General features: G+C 44.6%; 1 protein-coding gene across 1 annotated transcript in view; it reads left to right on the forward strand.

The window, feature by feature from the left end:
* Positions 1-20,508, forward strand: part of TSPAN7 (tetraspanin 7) — a 93,805-nt gene that overhangs the window by 60,104 nt on the left and 13,193 nt on the right. The window contains exons 2-5 of the mRNA XM_050334010.1: positions 15,111-15,299; positions 17,539-17,613; positions 19,112-19,207; positions 20,045-20,200. Of these exons, the coding sequence (XP_050189967.1) occupies positions 15,111-15,299; positions 17,539-17,613; positions 19,112-19,207; positions 20,045-20,200 (516 nt within the window). The remainder of the gene's footprint in view (positions 1-15,110; positions 15,300-17,538; positions 17,614-19,111; positions 19,208-20,044; positions 20,201-20,508) is intronic.

Consider the following 20,508-nt stretch of genomic DNA (forward strand, 5'->3'; position numbering starts at 1 on the left):
GCAGCTCTAAAATGTAGCAAAACCAAGCTCATATGTGAGGAATATGCCTTTATTTTCAGACACATACACAAGTACAATACCCTCAAGCAGGCACTCCTGTATCTCAACCCTATCAGCATCACTATATATAAGTGTAAAGGAATATAAAACACAAATCAGTTGTTTCTTTTGATTTCATCCAGGGAGTTTTGGTGAATGGTTACAGGTCATAAACTATTTTGAAATAATATTTGTAATCTATGGTGTGGGGGGTGATTGTTTTGAATTTTTGTTCTTGGCAATATTTGTATTTTAATAAGATGGTATATACTACAAGACCAGTTCACTGCAACCTTGTACTAAAAGCTATGAGCATGTTAGGGAATTGTAGCTTCTTTTCTGCAGTCCACTGAAGCTGCCAGGTCATCACTTGCCCCTTTCTTCCAGCCAGCTTCTGGAGCAGATGTCTTTTTCCACTGAGGATAAGGATAATATGATCTCATAGTTTCACACACACAGAGTAGAGCATCACCTCCTGGAATATCCAACTTGCCTGCAGATAAAGTTATTGCATCCCTGCTAAACTTGCAATGAAGGGAGTTGATGGTCACTTTATCTGGCAGCTGATCTCACACAGAAGGCCCCAACATCCACATGTTTTTTTCAGGGTTGTTGTGTCTGATTTATCTGTAGGCAGGTGATGATTTTAAGGATCGTGTGTTATGAAAATGCACACTTACACATTTTAAAAAACTTTTAGGAGTTAGTTACTGGCAGCACATGGTGTCTGTCTACTGTGTGGGCACTGGATGAACTGACAAATTTGAATTTCATCCGCCTTCTTTCTCCTCCTTTTAGCTGCCAGGAGGATTGGAATCAAGAGAACAACTTTGGTTATTAAATCCATCTCCCAGCAGTGCAGGAGAGTTCACAGAGCATCTGCACACCATGGTCCATGGGAATGCCTTCCTGTTGGGATTTGGGGGAGATATTTCCTTCCTCTCTCTAAGAAAAGCATTTGAATATTGAAAGTGACTTCTGGCTTTGACTTTGGCTGTTTTAGCAGGAGTGACATGTGAAAAACAGATCTGTACACAAATGAACAACAGAGCAGCATGAAAACTGTTATGTAGACAGAGAGAAAGAGTGATGGACCTTGACTGGGCAAAACTTGGTTATTTTAGAGTGGAACAAACCATGCTTTTGCCATCCTTACCCTTGTTCAGTTACCTTCTTTGCTTTCTTGACTGAGTTGCCTGTGCTTGGGAGGAGGAGCAGTAGCCAAGGTGTGGGTAAGAGCAGATAGAGAGGATTATGGAGAACATCACTGGTTTTGAAGGACTGACTTGGGTACACTGAAACGAGGACATTTACTTTCTCGTGATGGCCCACGTGGGCTGTACAGCAACAGAGTGGGGATGCACCATGAGTGCACTGCTTCCAAAAGCAGACCAGAGACCACTGGAGCGTGGTGCCTGGAAGAGCTGGAGAGGGAAACATGGATCATGCTAAAGGGCAAAAGGAAACCAGAAGTCTTAATTTTGAAAGAAATGTGTCATTCTCAAAAACAAACAAACAAAAAAATCCCCAGCAGTCCCACAGTAAGAACGGCAGCTCTCAGCTCATTCTGGGTGTGATTAGGCAATTGTAAATAGCCCGTGATTTTCCATAAAAAGGGATCGGTACGTTAGAGGTTTGGTTGCAATAATATAATCCTTGTTAAACTTTAAACAAACCCCTTATCATTACATGTACTCCCAAGCTGATTTTTGGATGGATTGAACTGAAGTTAATGCTGCAGCTGATGATCTCTTTGGCAGAGGCAGCCTGGCACTGCACAGATGGAAGCTCGGATCCACCCTGGCCTCCACCTTCCTCTTCCCAGGCTCAGGCCAATTAGGTATTTAGTGGGACCCCCCAGCTCTGCACTTGTGCTGCTGCCCAGCAGCCCCTCTCCCGTGGTGAAGGGATGAAAGCTGCCCAGCTGTCATCTTTTGCAGGCTGGGGTTGTGTCGCCGGCTTCACCTCCTTCCCTCCCACCTCTCTCTGCTCAGAGGACGGGGCTGCTCCCAACCTCATTGCTCTCATTTCCTCCCTGAGTGCATTCACGGCCAGCTTTGTTCCCAGCTCAGCTGTCCTGTGGCTTAAACAGCTCTCTCTTGTCCTTGGTGTGTAATCCCCTTAACAGGCAGGTTTATATCCCCTCACCCCTCCTCATCCCACTTCATGCAAGGCTTTGAAAGCCACGTGTCCCGCCTCCTGCTACAGAGGCTCATCATTGCCTCGTCATCCCGGGAGTCTTTCCATGTACCTGTTGCAGTATCTCCACACCTTTCTTGAATGGGGATGACGGAATTTACACCCACTGGAGACTGCATTACAGAGTTGTGGATGGTGCTCACCAGTGCCTGGTGCAGTGGCAGCTGCTGCACAGCCTCTTGGAAATTCCTTGCCTTTGGAAGTGCTCCAGTGGGTTGCATGTGTCTTTTTCCTCTCTGTGTATGCCATGAGTGGTTCCTCATCGTGGTCAGCTGGCATTCAGGAGTCTTTTTCCTCCACTATTATTTGCAAATTTAGGAGCTTGAAACTACTGGAATTGGTCCCAGCAACATGACCTTGTATCTGATACCTATAGAATTTCATTGCATATCTATTACTGCACACCTCAGTGACACATTCAGCTTTTTCTGAAGGTTATTAGGACTGTAGTTGCTTGAATACAAAATGGTTCTGAGGGAGTTTCACACCACTCCTGTTGTGTGCAGTGACTAATGAGCTTGTAAATCTCCTTTTAATTCTTTTCAAGTTTTCTTACTGCTAAATCCCAACTTTGCAAGGCCAGCAGATAAAAAAACTGTGATAGCTCTGCTTTTCTTCCAGTTCCCAGAGCCAGCAAAGAAAGAAATCACGCTGGGTCTTGTGCTGCTATGGGTGTCATTACTGCCTCTCGTTAGAAGAAGCTGTGTAAGATCAGCAAAGTCATAATTACAGAAATATAATATCCCTGTGGACAGTGGCAGGCTAGTGCCTAGCTAAGGATGGAAACGAACTGATACTGCTCTGCATCTGCCCAAGAGTTTCTGAATGCCCAACAGGCCTGGTTGCTGCCTTTGCCCCCCGGGCACATTGCTGGTGATGGTGCACTGGAGAATACCTTTTCCGCATGTGTGTTAGATGGGTAAGATGCAACAATTCCCTTGAGGAGCTTCCTATCCTAAACTGCATTGCAGCAGCTCCCCTCCAGAGCTATTTTGCAGAGTCTTGCTGACTGCGAGTACTCTGACAACTTCTGTGGTGTCTGCTGTCATCCAGCTTGTGTGCTGGTGCAAGAGAGTGTGGTTTTTCCTTGTGCATTTGGCTCAGGATGCACACATTGTATTTTCTACCTCTCTAGAGCTGGATGAACTGCACCACGTGGTCCCTGTGCTCACTGCATATTTCTGATTTTTGTTTCATTCCTGTTGAGAGTTGAAGATGTGATGATTCACTTGGGTTTATGCTGTAGTTTGCTGCTGCGTGTCTGAAGACTGTTAACATGTGCAGGGAGGAATTCCTGTGCTGACTGATCCACTGAAATTACTAAAATTCCTTCACTGAGGTCTCTCTCAGTCTTCTCTACCCTGGTCAGTCCTGAGGTACAAGAGAGTCCTTCAACTAAAGTCCAACTCATACTTGTAGCCAGCATGGGCTTGGAACATAGTGCTAGTCTCATGGATAGCACTAGAAGCTATTTTTCAGAGTGCTGCATTTTGCTGCTTTACTTTGTTCACACTGGGATTATAGAAGTTTAGATTTTGCATTGATTTATTAGGAGGCAAACAAACAACAAGAGCGTTTAAGAGGCAATAAAGCATTTAAATACTTTTCTGTTTCAAAACATCTAGTCTTTATCTTTTGAAGTCTCATATCTCCATAAAATTGGAGAACTCTTAAAGTTGGAGGTCAAACTACATTATACTGTGTAAACAACAGTGCTGTCATCTTTGTGTGTTGCTACTGCAGGGATTTGAAAGTGCGAGGATGGGGGACAGCTGCTGCATTTAAGCTTCCAAAACCTTTTAGGCCCCGCAGGTAAATATTCTCTGGGTATATCAGTTTGCTGATGATCAGTTAGTTCCTTCTATTCTCTGTAGTACCTTCAAAACAGCCACTATTTCTCTAGTTAGGTGTGTTCTTTAGCCTTTGCCCAGCTGCTGGCCCTTGAAAACTGAGATCCATGTGCCCAGTTTGTGGCAAGGGAGGCTGTGACTGTTTGCTCTCTCTGACCTCTCAGCAGAGGGGGTGTGGGTGAGGGGAGGTGAGGCCCAGTCCCACTTCCATTGTGGCTTGGACAAACAGGTTCCCTGAGGTTCCTGGTCCTACCCAGAGGAGGCTGCATCTCTGCAGAGGGTCCAGCTGCTGAGCAGGTTGAAGCCAAAGCCATTCAGCCGCTCTCTGGAAACAACCCGTGCCCCCACAAAGCTCAGTCTAAAGCAGTCTTACCCCCCCACACACACACGTCTGATTTCTCTTCTGGTGGCCAAGGATCACTGTGCAACTTCTTCACAAGTGGCCACAACTGCCATGTGTAGGAGCTGTGGGGCGAATCAGCACTCGGGAAGAGTGAGTGGCCGCAGGCTCCGAGCGCGCCAGGGGCTGCAGGCACCTCCTTTCTCTAATTATGTGCCTTAGCTTGCAGAGTGGGATGCTGCTTTTGATGTCTCCACTCTGTAAGTTCTTTTCCCTCAGACGTTCAGTCATGCATATTTAAAGCTACGTTTCGAGAAATTAGGTCTGAAAATTCCCAGCAGAAATGTTTGGTTTGTTTTTTTGGGTTTCTGTGTGTGTGTGTGTGTTTTTTTTTTTACATTTTATTTTTATCTGGAGATGACCACATTTTTGTCTGCAGCTGACTTAAAAGATAACATCAATTAATAGAGCCACTGGTGGCTAAACTGTAAAACGGAATATTTTCTCTCATTTAATGGAATGTCTTACATAAAAATAGGTATAATTCTCATGATAAAAAACTTAATTTTACTAAGATTTACACTTTTTTTCTCTAAATGCAAGGTGTAATACAGCGGAATCTTAAGCATAAGAATATGACTGTTTATTATAACCATTCATTTTGTGCATGGTCTTAGTCTAGATGTCAGGACCCAAATGACCTTATTCTTCCTGAATGTTCCCACAAGTGGAATGTAATGAATTATTTCCTTACAGGAAAACTCTCTAAGAATAGGTATTTGCCACTGTATTAGAAAGAAATTATTAGTTTTGAGCAATGCTTCAAGGTGGTTTTTTAGTTCTTGTGTTGTGTTGTCCCCCCCACTACAGTCCTTGTTAGTGTTCTTAGGACTTCTTGGGTCATATCCAGTTCTTCATCCTGCAGCAAACAAAATTACTCTGATGTTTTCTTCCCCGCTGTTCATTAAATGATCACTGACCTCTTCTCCTGGTTTCAAGGAGAAGGTTGCACTCACCTCTATGCGAGTTTAATTCTGTTTTCCCTACAGAGTAAATGACACAGCCCTGGTTGTCATTTCTGCCTCAGCCTGCGAGGACCGTGCTGTTAGACCTTGGTGTGTGGTTATTGTATGAATGGGTTGAGTGCTGGGAAACACCTGGGTTGTTTATAAAATGACCTTCCTTTCAGAGATCATTTAACTTTACTTCCTCATAGCTGATAGAGGCACTGTTAAAGTTAGGATTAGTGCACACTCTGTTGTCTGCAGAGTTGGTGGTGAGTAGCCACATCAGCTCCATAGTAACTTGGTATTGGTATTCACTTCGGCACCTGAGTTAGTATTTTACTTTCTTATCATAATTTTTTCCTTTTTACCAGCACTACAATTTGAACTCTGAGGACCTTAATGTGATGGCAGCTCACTCAGGGCAACTATTCATGTACTTGTAGTAGTGCCCCACCGAGCAAGGAGAAACATTGAACCATAAAAATATTTTTAAAAGGGAAATAGTAGTCTGCTTTACAGAAAGGAGCTGTGCAAGAACAGGCTGTTAAGCTTCATATCAGTGTGTCTAATCAAAACCTCCTCCCTTGTATTTTTAGGGCAGGTCTGGTGATTATCCCCTGACTTGGGTGCACTAGATACTCAGCTCTGACCCCATGGTGACATGAGAGCAGAGGCAGCATCCCCATTGCTGTGGTTTGAATGTGCTGGTTTCCCCCAGTGATGGTTTCTGCAGGGAGGACATGGGCCAGTAGTTTTAAATACACGTGAATCTCAGTTTTGGACAGAAACAACAAGAGCTGTGGTGGATAATCAATTTTGTGACAGAAGCTACCACTAGATGGATGCTGAACAGCAGGGATCATAACTCAAATAGATTGCTGGGGCGAAGGGACGAAGCAAGGCTTGTTGTGCTGGGCATCCCACACTTGTAACAGGAAGAGAAAACCCTGAGCCCAAAGCCTGGCAGCCTACCCATGTGAAACAGGCCAAGGATCACAGAAAGGAATGTAATCTAAAAAATTATTCTTACAGCATTTTTTTTTTTTTACATGCTTTTGGTTGTTTTTTCTTAGGAAAATTATTTAGATATTCCCATCTTATTTAGATGGGAAGCTGGCTGTAAAGGAGAGGAAGAGGAGGGATGGGCCTGAGTTAGAAGAGCAGGGGGACAAAAATAATCATATTAGGTACTGGGGGAATGTATTAAGAAATGTTGAAATCAGGAACTAGAAGACACTAGAGCAGTTACATGCCAGAATGGCCATGGAAAGTGTTTTCCCCTAACACAGTGACCTTTACAGGCCATCTCTCAGTTTGCAAAGGGAATGGAAATGGTTATTTATTGGCTTACAACTTTTTCTTTAGTAGAGTCTTCACGGAGTAGAGTATGATTATAGCATATTTAAAATTAAAAGAAAAAGGAAGAAAAAAAGGACATTTTTTTTCTATCATCAGATTTTTTTTTTTTAAGTGGAAATAATTTGATTTTTAATGGAAATACCAGGCAGCGCTATTGGTGACTCCACCTTAAGTGATGGTTTTGGTTTGGGCTTTTTTATGTCAATGGGAATAATTTTCTGTTTTCTCCAAAGAAGAGGTAAGGACATGAAAGAGTTGCTTTCTTCCAGAGGTGCAACTCGTGGCATCTTCATTTCTTTTTCACTCCAGCAGAGGTCAATCCTGACCCAAACGTGACCCAAGCTGGGTTTGCAGGTGTAGTCAAGATCATCAGATGTGAGCACAGCGAGTTCAGGTGTGTTGCTGGCTTACATGCATTTCCATGTTCCATTGTATCTCACTGCTTTGCCCCTGCCTGTGAGGAGCTGACACTGAAGTGCAAAAGGAGATTTTTTTTGTTTTAGTCGCCTGCCTGCCTGATGAGAGCCCAGAGGCTGAGACAGAAGATTCAAAGGCAGCCACTCCCAGGGCTTGACAGCTGTAAAGCAAGAACATTTTGAATGTGATCCGTTTCCTATTTTGGGAAAGTTATAAAATTTTCAGAGGTAGGCCAGTTATTTTTAAGTCTCTCTGGACATGCTTTTAACGCAGGATTTGTTCTGGATGCTGTCAAGGTCGGACGTTTTCCTTGTGAAAAGTTTCCCTCCTTTGGGGAAATGTCTGGAAGATCTAATTAGCTGTGAGCTTTGGTCCTCTTTCATTTCCTCACAGCCTGCTAAACCTATCACTAGGCCTTTCAGCTTCAAGATGGATTGTGTTAGTTCTCCTCTGCCTTCCCCTGCCTTCATCCATTTTATGTACAGACTTTCTCCAGCCTCTTTGAGGAGAAGATTTTCCAGTAGAGCTGTGCAGAGACACAGCGTACCCCTACCAAAATTTAGGGAGGCTGCTGTTTGGAAAAGGTAGTACTGGAATTGAGACACTGAATATATCAACAACATGGTTATTTTCCAGGTCTCTTTGCTGCTGCTTTTAATTTCTTTTGAAGTTGTACACATTTTACCTTCATTTAGCAAGGTTGCAAATACAAAATAAAATAGAAAAATGTTACCTACAGTGAAATCCTGATTAATGAGCGTTCCCTCCTGCATCTCAGTTCTGCTGATGAAGAACCAGTTCAGGGACACAATTAGCTTTTCCTGCTGCTTTTGGAAGCAGTGGGGATTGCTGTGTGCTCCATATCAATCAGGACTGGGTTCCAAGTTTTATTTTGCCAGAGCTTTGTCCTCCTCTTCATTACTAATGTCAATAGCTGACATTAGTAATGAAGAGGAGGACGTGAATTATGTAGACAAATAAACCAGCAATTACTGCTGCACATTTATCTTCACCTCTGTAATTGATAAACTTTAAATGCTCCATATGGAAGTCCTGTGTATAAATTAGGGTTTAAATTAGTCTTGAATCTCTGTGGATGTGAGGTGTAGTAGCTTTCATATCTCCTATCTCAGACTACAGCAGCAGCTTCCTTTATATCATGCTACCAATGCTCTGTGGGTTTTGGGCTATGAAGACAACAGACTCTGTTAGGATGTGCCATGCATCCAGTTTAAAGAAGCACATGGTGTTTTCCTGCCTAATTCTGGCAGAATTGAAGACAGTGCAATTTCAGAAGTTATTCTCTGAACACTCTTCTCCATGTATTTCATTGCTGTTGTCTAGAAGGGATTTAATAGTTTAATCTTTGTCCTAGCACTATTAAAAGAAGTAATTCACAGGCATTTTTCTGTTGCCTTTTATTGAGAAACTGTGTCTGTTTAGCATTAGTTCTGATTTCAGCAATGCCCTGCCCTATCATGATTTCACTCTCCCTGTCTCCTACAAAGCTGCAGCACATATCCTTTTATTAATACTGTTGACCATATCTTAAAAGCAGATGATTAATTGGAAAAGTGAAGTTAGAGCTAAGATTCAGTTCAGTTGTGTTTCTGCCTGCCTGCCTATAGCATGTGAATTTTTTCACCACATCCAATCAGCTCCAGAAGTGAAAGCAATACTGCAGAAAACATTGGAAGCATCTGTGGCAATGCTGAAGGAAGGCAAAAGAGTAGAAAGCCTGCATTTGACTGAAATCAGCAGCTGGTGGGGATGTGCCTGTGATACTGTGCTGGAGGAGAGGCAGGACAAAGCAAGGAGAGATGCTTTGGTGGTCCCTGCCTTGCTGTCCTGCTGACAATCCTCAGTTCATTCAGATGAGAGAGTAAATGTGTGATCGTGGTGGGTTGACCCTGGCTGGATGCCAGGTGCCCACTGCTCTCCCCAGCTGAATGGGGGGAGAAAATATAACGGAAGGTTCATGTGTTGGGACGAGGACAGGGAGAGATCACTCAGCAGTTACTGTCACGGGCAAAACAGACTTGACCTAGGGAAATTAGTTTATTTTATTTTATTACCAATCAAATCAGAATCGATAATGAGAAAATAAAACCAAGTTGTGAAAACATTTTCCTTCCACCTCTCCCCTCTGTCTGGGCTCAACTTTACTCTTGATTTTTCTGCCTCCTCCTCCCAGCAACGCAGCAGGACGGGGGATGGGGGCTGCAGACAGTTCATCACACGTGGTCCCTGCTTCTCCTTCCTCCTCGGGGGCAGGACTCCTCACACTCCTTCCCTGCTCCAGCACAGAGTCCCTTGCAGGGGAGGCAGTCCTCCAGGAACTGCTCCAGTGTGAGTCCTTCTCAAGGGCTGCAGCTCTTCACAAACTGCTCCAGCGTGGGTCCCCCACAGGGTCACAGGTGCTGCCAGCAAACTTGCTGCAGTGTGGGCTCCTCTCTCCATGGGTCCACAGGTCCTGCCAGGAGCCTACTCCAGTGCAGGCTGCCCACAGGGTCACAGCCTCCTTCAGGCATCCATCTGCTCTGGCTTGGGGTTCTTCCACAGGCTGCAGGTGGATCTCTGCTCCACCATGGACCTTCAGGGCCACAGCTGCCTCACCATGATCTGCACCACAGGCAGCAGGAGAATCTCTGCTCTGGCACCTGGAGCATCTTCTCCTGCTTCACCAGTCTTGGTGTCTGCAGGGCTGTTGCTCTCACATATTCTCACTCCTCTCTTTGGCTGCTGTTGTGCAGCCGTTTTCTCCCCCTCCCTTCTTTAACATGTTATCCCTGAGGTGCTCCCACCATCCCTGATGGGCCCAGCCTTGGCCAGTGGTGGATCTGTCTGGAGCCAGCTGGCACTGGCTCTGTTGGACATGGGGGAAGCTTTTGGCAGCTTCTCACAGAAGCCACCCCTGTAGCCTCCCCACTACCAAAACCTTGCCACACAAACCTAATACAGTGTTACACACAGTTCATGTGAGATACAGAGAGTTGTTAGATGGGAAGGAGCAGGGGAGCACAACAGTGCTTGGGTGGCCAGTGAAGTTTGGGCCTGATTCACGTGGCCAGAGCAAGGGGGTAGAGCTGGTTGAGGGGTTTTTCTTCACAGATTTTTTTTTTTTCTTAAGACAGAACAATCCAATTCATGTAGATTAAAACATTCCGTGGGAACATCTTGATTTCAGCTGAGTTTTTCTTAGAAAATGTCCAGGTGGCCCACCTGCTTCATTTCCTGCCATCTTGTCAGTCAAGGGCTTCTGGGATATGTTTGCTGAGCCTGAGCCCAGACAAAATGAAATGTGAGACCTGCTAGTGCTAAACAATGTAATTTCTAGTTGTGTGTAGTCTTTACAGTCCTTGCCCTACTTGGATATCTCCTCCGTTGGGTTTTTTTTTTTTAACCTTTAAAATGTTTGACCTAAATGAAGGGCAGGCCTAATAATGTTTTATGGAATGCTACATCTCGGGTTTCTTGGTTGAGGAAACATGAGTCCAGGGGCTTCCACTGCAGTGGATTTTGTAAGGGAGACGTGATCTACCCTTGATGAAATCCAGGATGAAACAGTTTTCTAATAATGTTGAAGACTGGAGAAACAGCACATGAAAAGAAACACAAGTTGCAGGGGAAATCCATCAAAATAGTGTGGGGGTGGGGCAGTTTGCAAGTATGAAAAAGAGCAGACCAAAACCAGCAGAAATCACTGGCAAGCCCATTTGTGGACATAAAACCTATCTGAGTTTCTGGGGCTTGTTATGATTTTAGGAACTGGCCCTAAGCATGGATAAACCAGGCCCACCCTTGCTGCTAGCAGGAACCTCTCTCTAGTGATGTTGTCTATTTGGAAATGGATATGTGCTTTGGCTGTTTTATCCAGATGTGGGCTGTTACTGCTTAAACCAAGGCTTGTATAAAGTCCAAGGCAAACTTTGGAGGTTTTTTCTGAATCAAAGCATGGGGTAAGTTAGTGACAGGCCTTGAAACCTGGTATTTTGGGGTGTTTTTCTCTTTGTTTTGCATCAAACACATCAGAGGACAGGATGGCACAAAAAGCTGAATAATCTTATCATGTGATAATCACCACTTCTCTTTTCCCCTTCACACTGTGACTTTTACATCCATAAGCACAGAGGGTGTGTTTCACCTGCCTGGCTCTGGTTGTGTTCAGTGTGTATGGCTCTACATCAGCCCCTCCATCACCTGTAGGGTCCAGTGCTGTGACAAAGGGGACACTTAGAGATCTTGCAGGATAGCAAGTATCAACATCAAGGTCCCAGCAGCAGCAGTGAGAGAGCAAAGCTTCCTGACGCAGCTGTGAGCCCCTGGAAGTTGCTCCATGGGCTTAATTAATCCTGCCACCACAAAGTCAGAGATACTTGAGGGAGGTGGGAAAAGCCAAGCCTGCCTTCATCCCATCATGCTTGTCACAGCTGGTGGTATAAAACGGGGCTGAGGCTCAGGGGGATGCTCTGACATTTCTGCCCCCCCAGGAGCTGGGAGGGGAATGGGATCCCAGCCCTCCATAGAGCAGCTAGTGCTCTACTGGAACTACTGCAGTTCTCCCACAGCTCCTTGCATTTGGGCAGGATGTCTCTGGCAGCTGCATTTTAGAAGCAAACATCTTTTTCTTTTTTTTCTTTCCTTTGCTAATGCTTGTTTTTCTGTATCACCCCAGATGTCTAACTTGGGGCAACATGGGCTCTCCAGCTGCCAGTTCATTTCTTTTGTGTCTGCTGAGGATCTGGAGTGGGGTTGTGACACTCTTTCCTCACAGCCTGTAGTTGTCATACCATTTCCAGGAAGAATCCTAATTCTTGTAGGGGCCATAGGAAGTCGGAGTTTCACTGGTGGAGTGGGACTGCTGCTCTCTTGCTCCATGTGTGCTGGCTGCTACAGGTGTTTATAAATAAAGTTGCTCTGGGTGGTAACTCTTGGCTCAGGGGGATTCTAAAATTCAAAAGGTTGGTAGTCACTCTCCTCTGACTGCCCGAATATCTGAAATACTTTGTGTGTTTCCAGCAGAAGATGTATTGATCATATCCATCTATCTAATCATTTTCCATTTTGACACTTAATTATATGATCGTGGCCTGAATGGGAACTTTATAGTGGGAAGGGAATAGGGAAGACTGGGGAGGGATTTTGCATTGGAGGAGGTGCTCTGAGTTTCCTTTCAGGATCCACATCACCCTGCTTTTGCACCTATTGGATCTGACCCACAGGTCACAGGATCTGGCTGGTGTGGCCATTTGGGGTCAAATGAAGGAGATAGAGGTAGAGTAAGGGAAAGATGTGTGTTCTGGTGGTGAGTGTCAGGACCAGTGTCTATTCCTGCTGCCTTGTTCTCATGCCAGCACTATCCTGGTCTTCTGTCTGCCCATGTCTCTCCTACTTTCAAAGAAAAATCTACAAACCAAACCAAACCAGAGACCCAGTACATTCATCGTTCCCTTGACTGTGTGATGGAACAGAGAGATAGGGACTAAAAATGTGTCTTGAAAATAAGGAAGTGAGGTTTGCCTTGGGGTGGAGGTAGGCATTAGTCATACCACTGCTAGTGCTCTGCTAAATAAAGGTCATGAAAAGGTTTGTAGGGAAGTCTTCTGGTTTTTCCTCTTCACAAGCAAAATGCCAGCCAGCACTGCTGCAACCCAAGGTGCATCTGCAGTGTGTCTTTATGGAAACATCCCATCCCCTCTGCACGGTGCCAAGCTTGCACTTGGGGGTTTAGACCTCCCAACAAACTGAGGGATTTCCTTAAATCCCTTTAAATCAGAGCTCTATTAAGAAGCAGAAGGGGAATAAACCACTGAGAGGCTTTCCTCCTTTTTTTCCAAAGTCTGTGTGTGCCATAAATTGAATAGGCTCCCCCCTGAGACAGGGGGAAACCAAACTCCTAAAGCACATAGTAAAGGGTTAGTAATTGTTTCAAACAGCCAACTAAAAATGGTTTTTATTACAAGGCTTGAGTTCTCTTTCATATGTGAAGCTGCTTGTTCATTTTGGCAGTGAAGGCTGCTTTTACGCCTCCCTGGGGACAGTGGTAAAACTTTCAGCAGCTCAGGCACAGAAACCAGCCCTTTGTGGAACTGGAGGCGAGAAACCAAAAGTTGTTCAGCAGATTTCCCAGTCCCCTGCAGCTTGCTTTCAGATTTTGCTGATTAATCTGCACCCTCTGAAAAACCTTTTGTTAGAAAGAAGAAGGAGAGAGGTGCCAACAGTGTTGTGTATGGATGGGACCAGCCTTGGCGGGGGCATTTGATGTCTGTGGGTAGGTAGGCTACTCAGTGAGTTTTTAGGCATTCAGCTGTTAGTCAGTGGGGTTCAAAAGCAAAGAGTCAGCACTTTTCACGCAGTTGCCCTGAAAGATGGACAAGAGTTGGATTTGTTTCTATCCCCACCATGGGCAAGAGAGCAGAAGTCTCTGCTAGTCCTGTCCCAAAGGTGCAACAGAAATGCCAGTGCAGGGTGGGGGGAGCAGGGGACACTCAGTAAGGCAGAAGAACATGATGGGTTTCTGTGGCAGTGCTGCACTCTGGTGGGCTCCGAGTGGGAGTCAGATGGGGGCACGTGTTCCCTAGAGCTCTGGGAGCCATGGGGCAAGGAATCTGATGAGCTGGGAAGTGTGGAAATTACCAGGTGAGATTAATTACTCTGATACAGAAAGGATCTCCTCTCTCTGAGGACAAGTTAATTTGCTTTTGTCTGCCTGATCTTCTCTCATCTGTTTATTTTTTTATTCCATCTATTCTTGTTATTTCTTCTTTTCCCTGCATCCCTCCCTCTGTATCTTTCTTCAGAGTATCTGTTTTGTACCATCCCTCCTCCTGGTATTTTCCTTAGGTGGCTCTGATTATTCAGCAGCTTCGCTGAATGCAGTTCCCTCTCCAGAGAGGTGGAAGTGCTGCACCAGAGCAACACCCACTGCTGCAGACACAGGTTGAGGAGAGGAGGGGCTCCTTTGCCTGCTGGTGCTGAGCAGCAGGACGGTGGAAAGGCATGTGGGCAGTGCAGCCTGCACAGTCCTTTTTGAGCCAGCCTAGGCAAAAAAAGCCAAACAGCTGTTTTCCTTTTTTTAACTTCAAGGAGTTTTTCCCCTGAATTATTTCACACCAACCTGTATGAAAAGTACGTGAAAGATCTTAAAATGTAGCTCAGCTGGGAGTTTTTAGGTGCAATATAACTGTGAACAAGGATCTCCTGCATGAGGAACTGCAGGGCAACCCTGGTGTAATGGTGTTGAATTTCAAGATTTCACAGCAGTATAAAGATGTTCACAAGAGAATAGTGCCCTGTGACATGGCAGCCTCTGCTTGTGTGTCTCAGGCAAGAGGCTGGGTGCTCCCAGAGCCCAGTGGTGTTCTTCCACCCTGTGTCACAGCTTCTGCACAGCCAGGGGGATGTGTGGGCTGGGGAAGGCTCACATGCCAGAGTAACACACAGCAAGGGGTGTTCGTATTCCTGAAACTTTGGCATTAAGAAGGACAGGACATCAGGAAGCAGGTTTTTGATGTTCAGGCAGTTTTTGTGGCAAAACTCAGGAGATGTGAGGTGGCAGCAGTGATTTGTGCCCTTTGGTAAGAGTGCTGGGATTGGGCACCTCTCTCAGTGTGCTGTAGGAGCAGAGAGCCTGGTCCTGCGGGTGGTTCACTGCATCCTCCCTTGGCAACCGTCAGCTTTGCAGTGATTAGTCTTAGGTGTTTGTCCTTCAGTGTCAGTCTTAACATCTCCAGATGCCGGAATTCAATTTTGTCTGTCCATCCCTCTGGTGTTAGTAAAGGTTCTGAAGCTTCCTTTTGCCAACACAACAGCACCAGTGAATCTCTTCAGGATCTCTGTGTACTGAACTTGGGCACCTTTCCTGGTCGCTCCTGACACCTTTCCCACTTTTCTCTGCAGATCACAGGTGTTATCCTCCTCGCAGTTGGCGTCTGGGGCAAGCTCACCCTCGGCACATACATCTCTCTCATTGCTGAGAACTCCACCAATGCCCCCTACGTGCTCATCGGGACGGGTACCACGATCATCGTCTTCGGGCTTTTCGGCTGCTTTGCCACTTGTCGTGGCAGCCCATGGATGCTGAAACTGGTGAGCATGCCAAAGTGCCTTAAAGAGGGGGAGAGGTTTTGTTGGTGAATTAGGATTCCCCACACCTCCTGCCTGGGTTTACCAGATGTTGACGTAGTTTTATTTAGGCGCATAAGCTAGATTTTATTGATCTTAATGTTTAACATATGTGCCTTTTGGACGAAGGGGGAGAAGAGTCTTTGCCAAAACCAGTTGTTAATTGAACATTACTGAAATCTGCTACCACATGGCTTATAGGCCCAAGTGTTGTTTGGAGCAGGGTGGAATGCTGCTGCTGAATTACCCTGTGAGTCATTCAGCAATCATTCTGTTTTTCTGTGAGCCAGATAGATAAGTATATTTACGATCTTTAAAATGTCCAAAGCATCATAAATGTGAAATTCTTTTGAACCATATTTTGAGGGGTCAGTTTAGTACTTGATGTCAAATTATGGAAAAATTAGTTATGGGAAAAAAGCACAGCAGCCTTTCTTTTTCTCCTAACTTTCACAAGGATAGAAGAAGTCAGCCCCAGAAAACAAAGTGATGTTTAGTATGTTTGGCCTCATCAAAAAAGCAGCAGGGGATAAAGGTGCACTGAGGAGAGGTACAGCAGTTGTTCCCCAGTCCACTTTAGCCTCTCTCTATACAAGTTTCTCTGTTCTGAGTTTTTCAGCCTACCTTAAAGTGCCAAATAACTACAGTTTAAACAAACCCATATGATAAACTGTGTTTCTCGGAATATTCAGGAGCAAAATCCTACATGTGTAATGGTTTGAAAGATTGGACAGAGCACTTGCAGAGTACTGAACTAGTGAAAAGGACCCTGACAGTACAATGCATCTCTTGCTACAATGTTTTGGGGCTGATCTTCTAAGGACATGGCATGATTCTTCTCCAGTTTAAACTGTATTTAGTAATTTAAAAAAAAAAACAAACCAAACAAAACAACAACAAAACAAACAAGCAAACAAACAAAATTAGAGAGTAATTTCATCAAATGATGGCAGGGGAGGAGTAGGGGAGAGGTAGCAGCTGCAGATCTGTCAGCAGATCTGCTGACCAGTTGGCAAGTAGGTGATGCTGCCGTAGGTGCACCACTGCTGTCTCTTGCTGGTGATGTGTTGTCAAGGCATGCGTATAGGCTTGTTGGAGTTACTGCAGTACAGATGGGAAGGAGATGGAGGTGAATGGTGTTACAAATCCATGGGAAATCAGGCTCTGTAAGTCATGTAACTTTCTTAAAGGTAACTGCTGTCCCAAGCACATGGGTTTATTTTCATTTTACGCATAAGAAATATTTCTAAACTTTTTTTCTCTCCTGGACAGTGATTTGACAGCTGCATTAATTGGAGATTTATTTTTTTTTTCTAGTTCTGCCTTCACTGCTGGCCTCCCTTCCCCAGCAGCCTTTCAGTAAAACTGAATTTACCTCCCTCCACTAAATCCTGCTAGGACTGAATTTAATTTAAAATGTTTCCTTTTTTAATTAACTGTTATTAGCATGTGGAGTAAGGTAATTTTCCATCCAGAGTATTAAGGCCCAACTTCAAATTTTACCACCCCACTTTGCATTTTTTTCTTTACCTTCTTTATATCTGCTTAAGTCTAGTTTTTAATAGTTGTTGAGTGTCTACACTGAAAGCACTGTTTTCAAAGTTTATTTAGCTGCTGATCCAAATGCTGCTCCTAAAGCCAAACGTGGACCTTGGCTCAGCAAAGTATTTGAAATATACGTCTCATTCCTCTGTGATTCTCTGTGAGAATATTACTGTGAGAATATTTCCAGTGAAGTCAATGTTTCGGTTCATTCATTGGAGAAACTTCAGGAATCAGGCAGCAAACCCCAGTCTAGCAGTGAGATAGATAAACATGAACTAAAACACCTGGGAAAGCATTTTACCTTAGCAGAGCACCAGGCAAACATGAGGAGTCTGTTTGTATTCCTTTTTGCAAGATCAAAACCTGAGTGATTTGGATCCATGTTTGGCATGTGAGTGTGTTTTAATTTATATGAGAATGCTAAGAAATGCGGGAACAGAAGTGTCAGAAAAGCCAGTAATTAACAATAAGTATCAATTTTGAGTTGTATATAAACACGTACATTACATTCAGGTAATAACCTATGTATCTCCTCCAAAAGACTTTTGCTTTCTTAATAACTTTGGAGGTTCCTATAGCGGAAAGTTAAATTTTATGTGATGTGTGCTGAAACAAAAGCCTGTCATGCTCTGACTTCTCTTGCCTCCTGCCTTTTCAGTATGCCATGTTCTTGTCCCTGGTGTTCCTGGCTGAGCTAGTGGCTGGCATTTCAGGGTTTGTGTTTCGCCATGAGGTAGGTGGAAATGTGCTGAGTTTGCATATGGCAGTGCCTCCCTGGGCAGGAGCTGCTGAGTTCTCTGGAGCGTGGAGAATGTGTAGGTCGCTGAGCTTGGCGGCTCCAAACACATCTCCAGGGATGTGGCTGATGTGCAACAATAACATGTACAGCTCTTAAAAACTGATGCGATTCCAAATGAAGGGATTTAGCCAAAGCTCTTGCCCTCAGCTGCCTGATGATTTCCTCTGGAGCTATCAGGTTTTCTGTGTCCCTCATGCAAGATCTTCTTTGCTCTTTTACATATGCTGAGGTCTGCAGAATAGATTAAATTCTTTTCTTAAACACAGCTTCTTCAGCCAGGCAAGTGCTGTTCTATGTAAGGCACTTCTGCATCCGACCAGACTTCATGTTTTGTAAATCTTTTCCTTTTTTGTGAGGGGGCAGACAGGGGGCAGGGGAGGGCAGAGAGGGAGTGGGATGGGATTTTGTTTCTATCCTGAGAGTAAGGAGAGATTAGAAGTAGAGGGGGGTTGGAAACTGGGGCAGGAAGAAGCTTTAAAGAAGCATGATGGTCTAGATTTGTAGTAGCACTTCTGCTTTATCCACATAATCAGGTCTATCTCTGGCTTTAAGTTCATGGACCTACATGCCATGAGTGCTGAACCAGAACAACCTCAGAGGCCCTCCTTGTCTCTTCTCTTTGTATTAACTGTTTTCCTAGTCTCCCCTTTTGACATCAGATTTCCATTGCTATAGGCTTTTCTGGTGTCTACCCTTGCAAGCGGTGGATTGTTTTTAACTTAGTTCTCAAATACCAGTCCATGTGCTGAGGATTGCCATTGCATCTGGCCTAACCTGCAGCAGCCTCAGTGTCAGGCTTCTGCTCCCTTTTGGGAGGGTCAGTCTCTTGTGAAGGCCACAGCCACGTGGGTTGCCCAAATCAACTGTTTCCCAGCTCCTTTACCATGCAGTCAAAGTGCCATTCCCAGTGATGTGCCTGACCTTCTCCAGCTGAGGGACCTCTTGTTCCTTACCCAAATGCCTCTGGTGTTGGGGACAAGGGCTCTCACCTGGTCAAGGGATTCATGTCTTCCTTGGTGCCACTGGCTTCTGTCACCAAGACATTTCCATGAGCTTCGACTCCCACCAGGCATCCATGAGCAGGTAGAAGCATGCAGTCTGCTTCAGACTTAGTGCTGGAACAAAGTGTTTGGGGGAAAAGCATCAAAGGTTAAGTAATTTCATGGTTGTTTTTTTTTTTTTTCAAATATATCAGTCTTCTGGGGTAGTTTTGTTTCTGCGTCTGATAGACCCCACTGGAAAAATGGCATGAATGACTCCTGACAGTTAAGAGGGAGCTCTGCCAGCATTGAAAACACACTTAAAAACAAGTGGGAAGGGCTGTTTTGGGTGTCTTGTTAGGTTTGGAAATGCATTTGCTTCTTGCAAAAACTGCTTCAGATGTAACGCTTTCGGTTGCTCATGTGGGCTGTTTTTTTCCTTGCCCTCCTAGATCAAGGATACTTTCCTTAGGACATACACTGAAGCAATCCAGAATTACAACAAGAACGATGAGCGGAGCCATGCAGTGGACAACGTCCAGGAAAGTGTAAGTCTGAAACTGGATACTAAAAATTAGTAAATAAAGAGACAAAGCATGCATTCAGATTTGGTCACAGAACATGAAGTGTGGATGGCTTGATCTGCAAGTGTTTCTGTTGTAGCAAAATGTTCATTTCATTCATAGCTCTGTTTTTACAGGAATGCATTTGTAAGCCCTTTCCACGCAGAAAATTTAGCACATACTTCGTATCTTTCAGTATCTGTCTTCTAGCTTAGCATCTTAAGCAGAACATCCTTCCCAGCTTGGGGTTTTTCAGCTGATTTCGTAGATACACTCTATGAACATATGGTCTCTTTCTATTCAAGGCTCAGTGACTTGTCCTAGAAATTATTTTGGTGAGTTAGAGAGACTTAACCTCATCAGTTTGCACTAGCTTGACCCTGTATGTGCCACACGTAACTCTATGTAATGCTTTGGGGTTTTGAATTTCCAGGATCATATTTAATCAAATAAATAACTAAAAGAAACCAATAAACAAAACAGAAAACAAACAAACAAAAAAAACCCCAACACACAAACAGCAGACCTTCAACTGAAAAAGATGGCTTTCTGGCTGGACCATTGTTGAAAGTTATAAATAACAGCTCTGCTCAAAAAGTACCTTTTTTCTTAGTTAGTTGTCTGCTCCTATATTCTGTAAATGACACTCCTGACACTTTCCCAATTAGTGGAGCAGGGGTTGGTATCTGCTTTTCAAAACTGGATCCACCCTGTCTTTATTTTGATTATGAGCTGATTAAGCGGGCAGTGACGATTCTGTACAGATTTTAATCCTGTTCTGGTTTTTTTGTGTGTTTTAAATCTGCCTCTTATTCCTCCTAGCTGAGCTGCTGTGGCATTCAGAGCTACACCAACTGGAGCACCAGCCCTTACTTCTTCAAGCACGGCATCCCTACGAGCTGTTGCATGAACTCCAGTGACTGTAACACTCAGGATCTGCGCAACATGACCGTGGCTGCCACTAAAGTAAACCAGAAGGTACCAGTAACACTGTGCCAGAGGCAGTGGTTGTGACACCATCCAGTGCAGAGTATGGCTGTTTACGATTGCGTTTCATCTTCAAATGGTTGGTTGGTCACGTGCATATAGGGCTGGAGTGATGGTAACAACGGGCTTTGTCCCTTGCTTGCTTTCATATTCTTTAATCTGGCCTTTCTCAAGTGCCCAGGTGAAGCATTTCTGTTGAGGAGGGGATTTGTTCTCTTTCCTCAAGCAGAAGTTGAAGGAAAGGCACTGCACAGAGGCAGTGCTGGCTGAGCATGGGACCACAAGTGGCACATGTGCTT

Source organism: Myiozetetes cayanensis, unplaced genomic scaffold, assembly GCF_022539395.1.
Source record: "Myiozetetes cayanensis isolate MyiCay16 unplaced genomic scaffold, myiCay2020 scf5-8, whole genome shotgun sequence".
In the NCBI taxonomy this organism is placed as follows: Eukaryota; Metazoa; Chordata; class Aves; order Passeriformes; family Tyrannidae; genus Myiozetetes; species Myiozetetes cayanensis.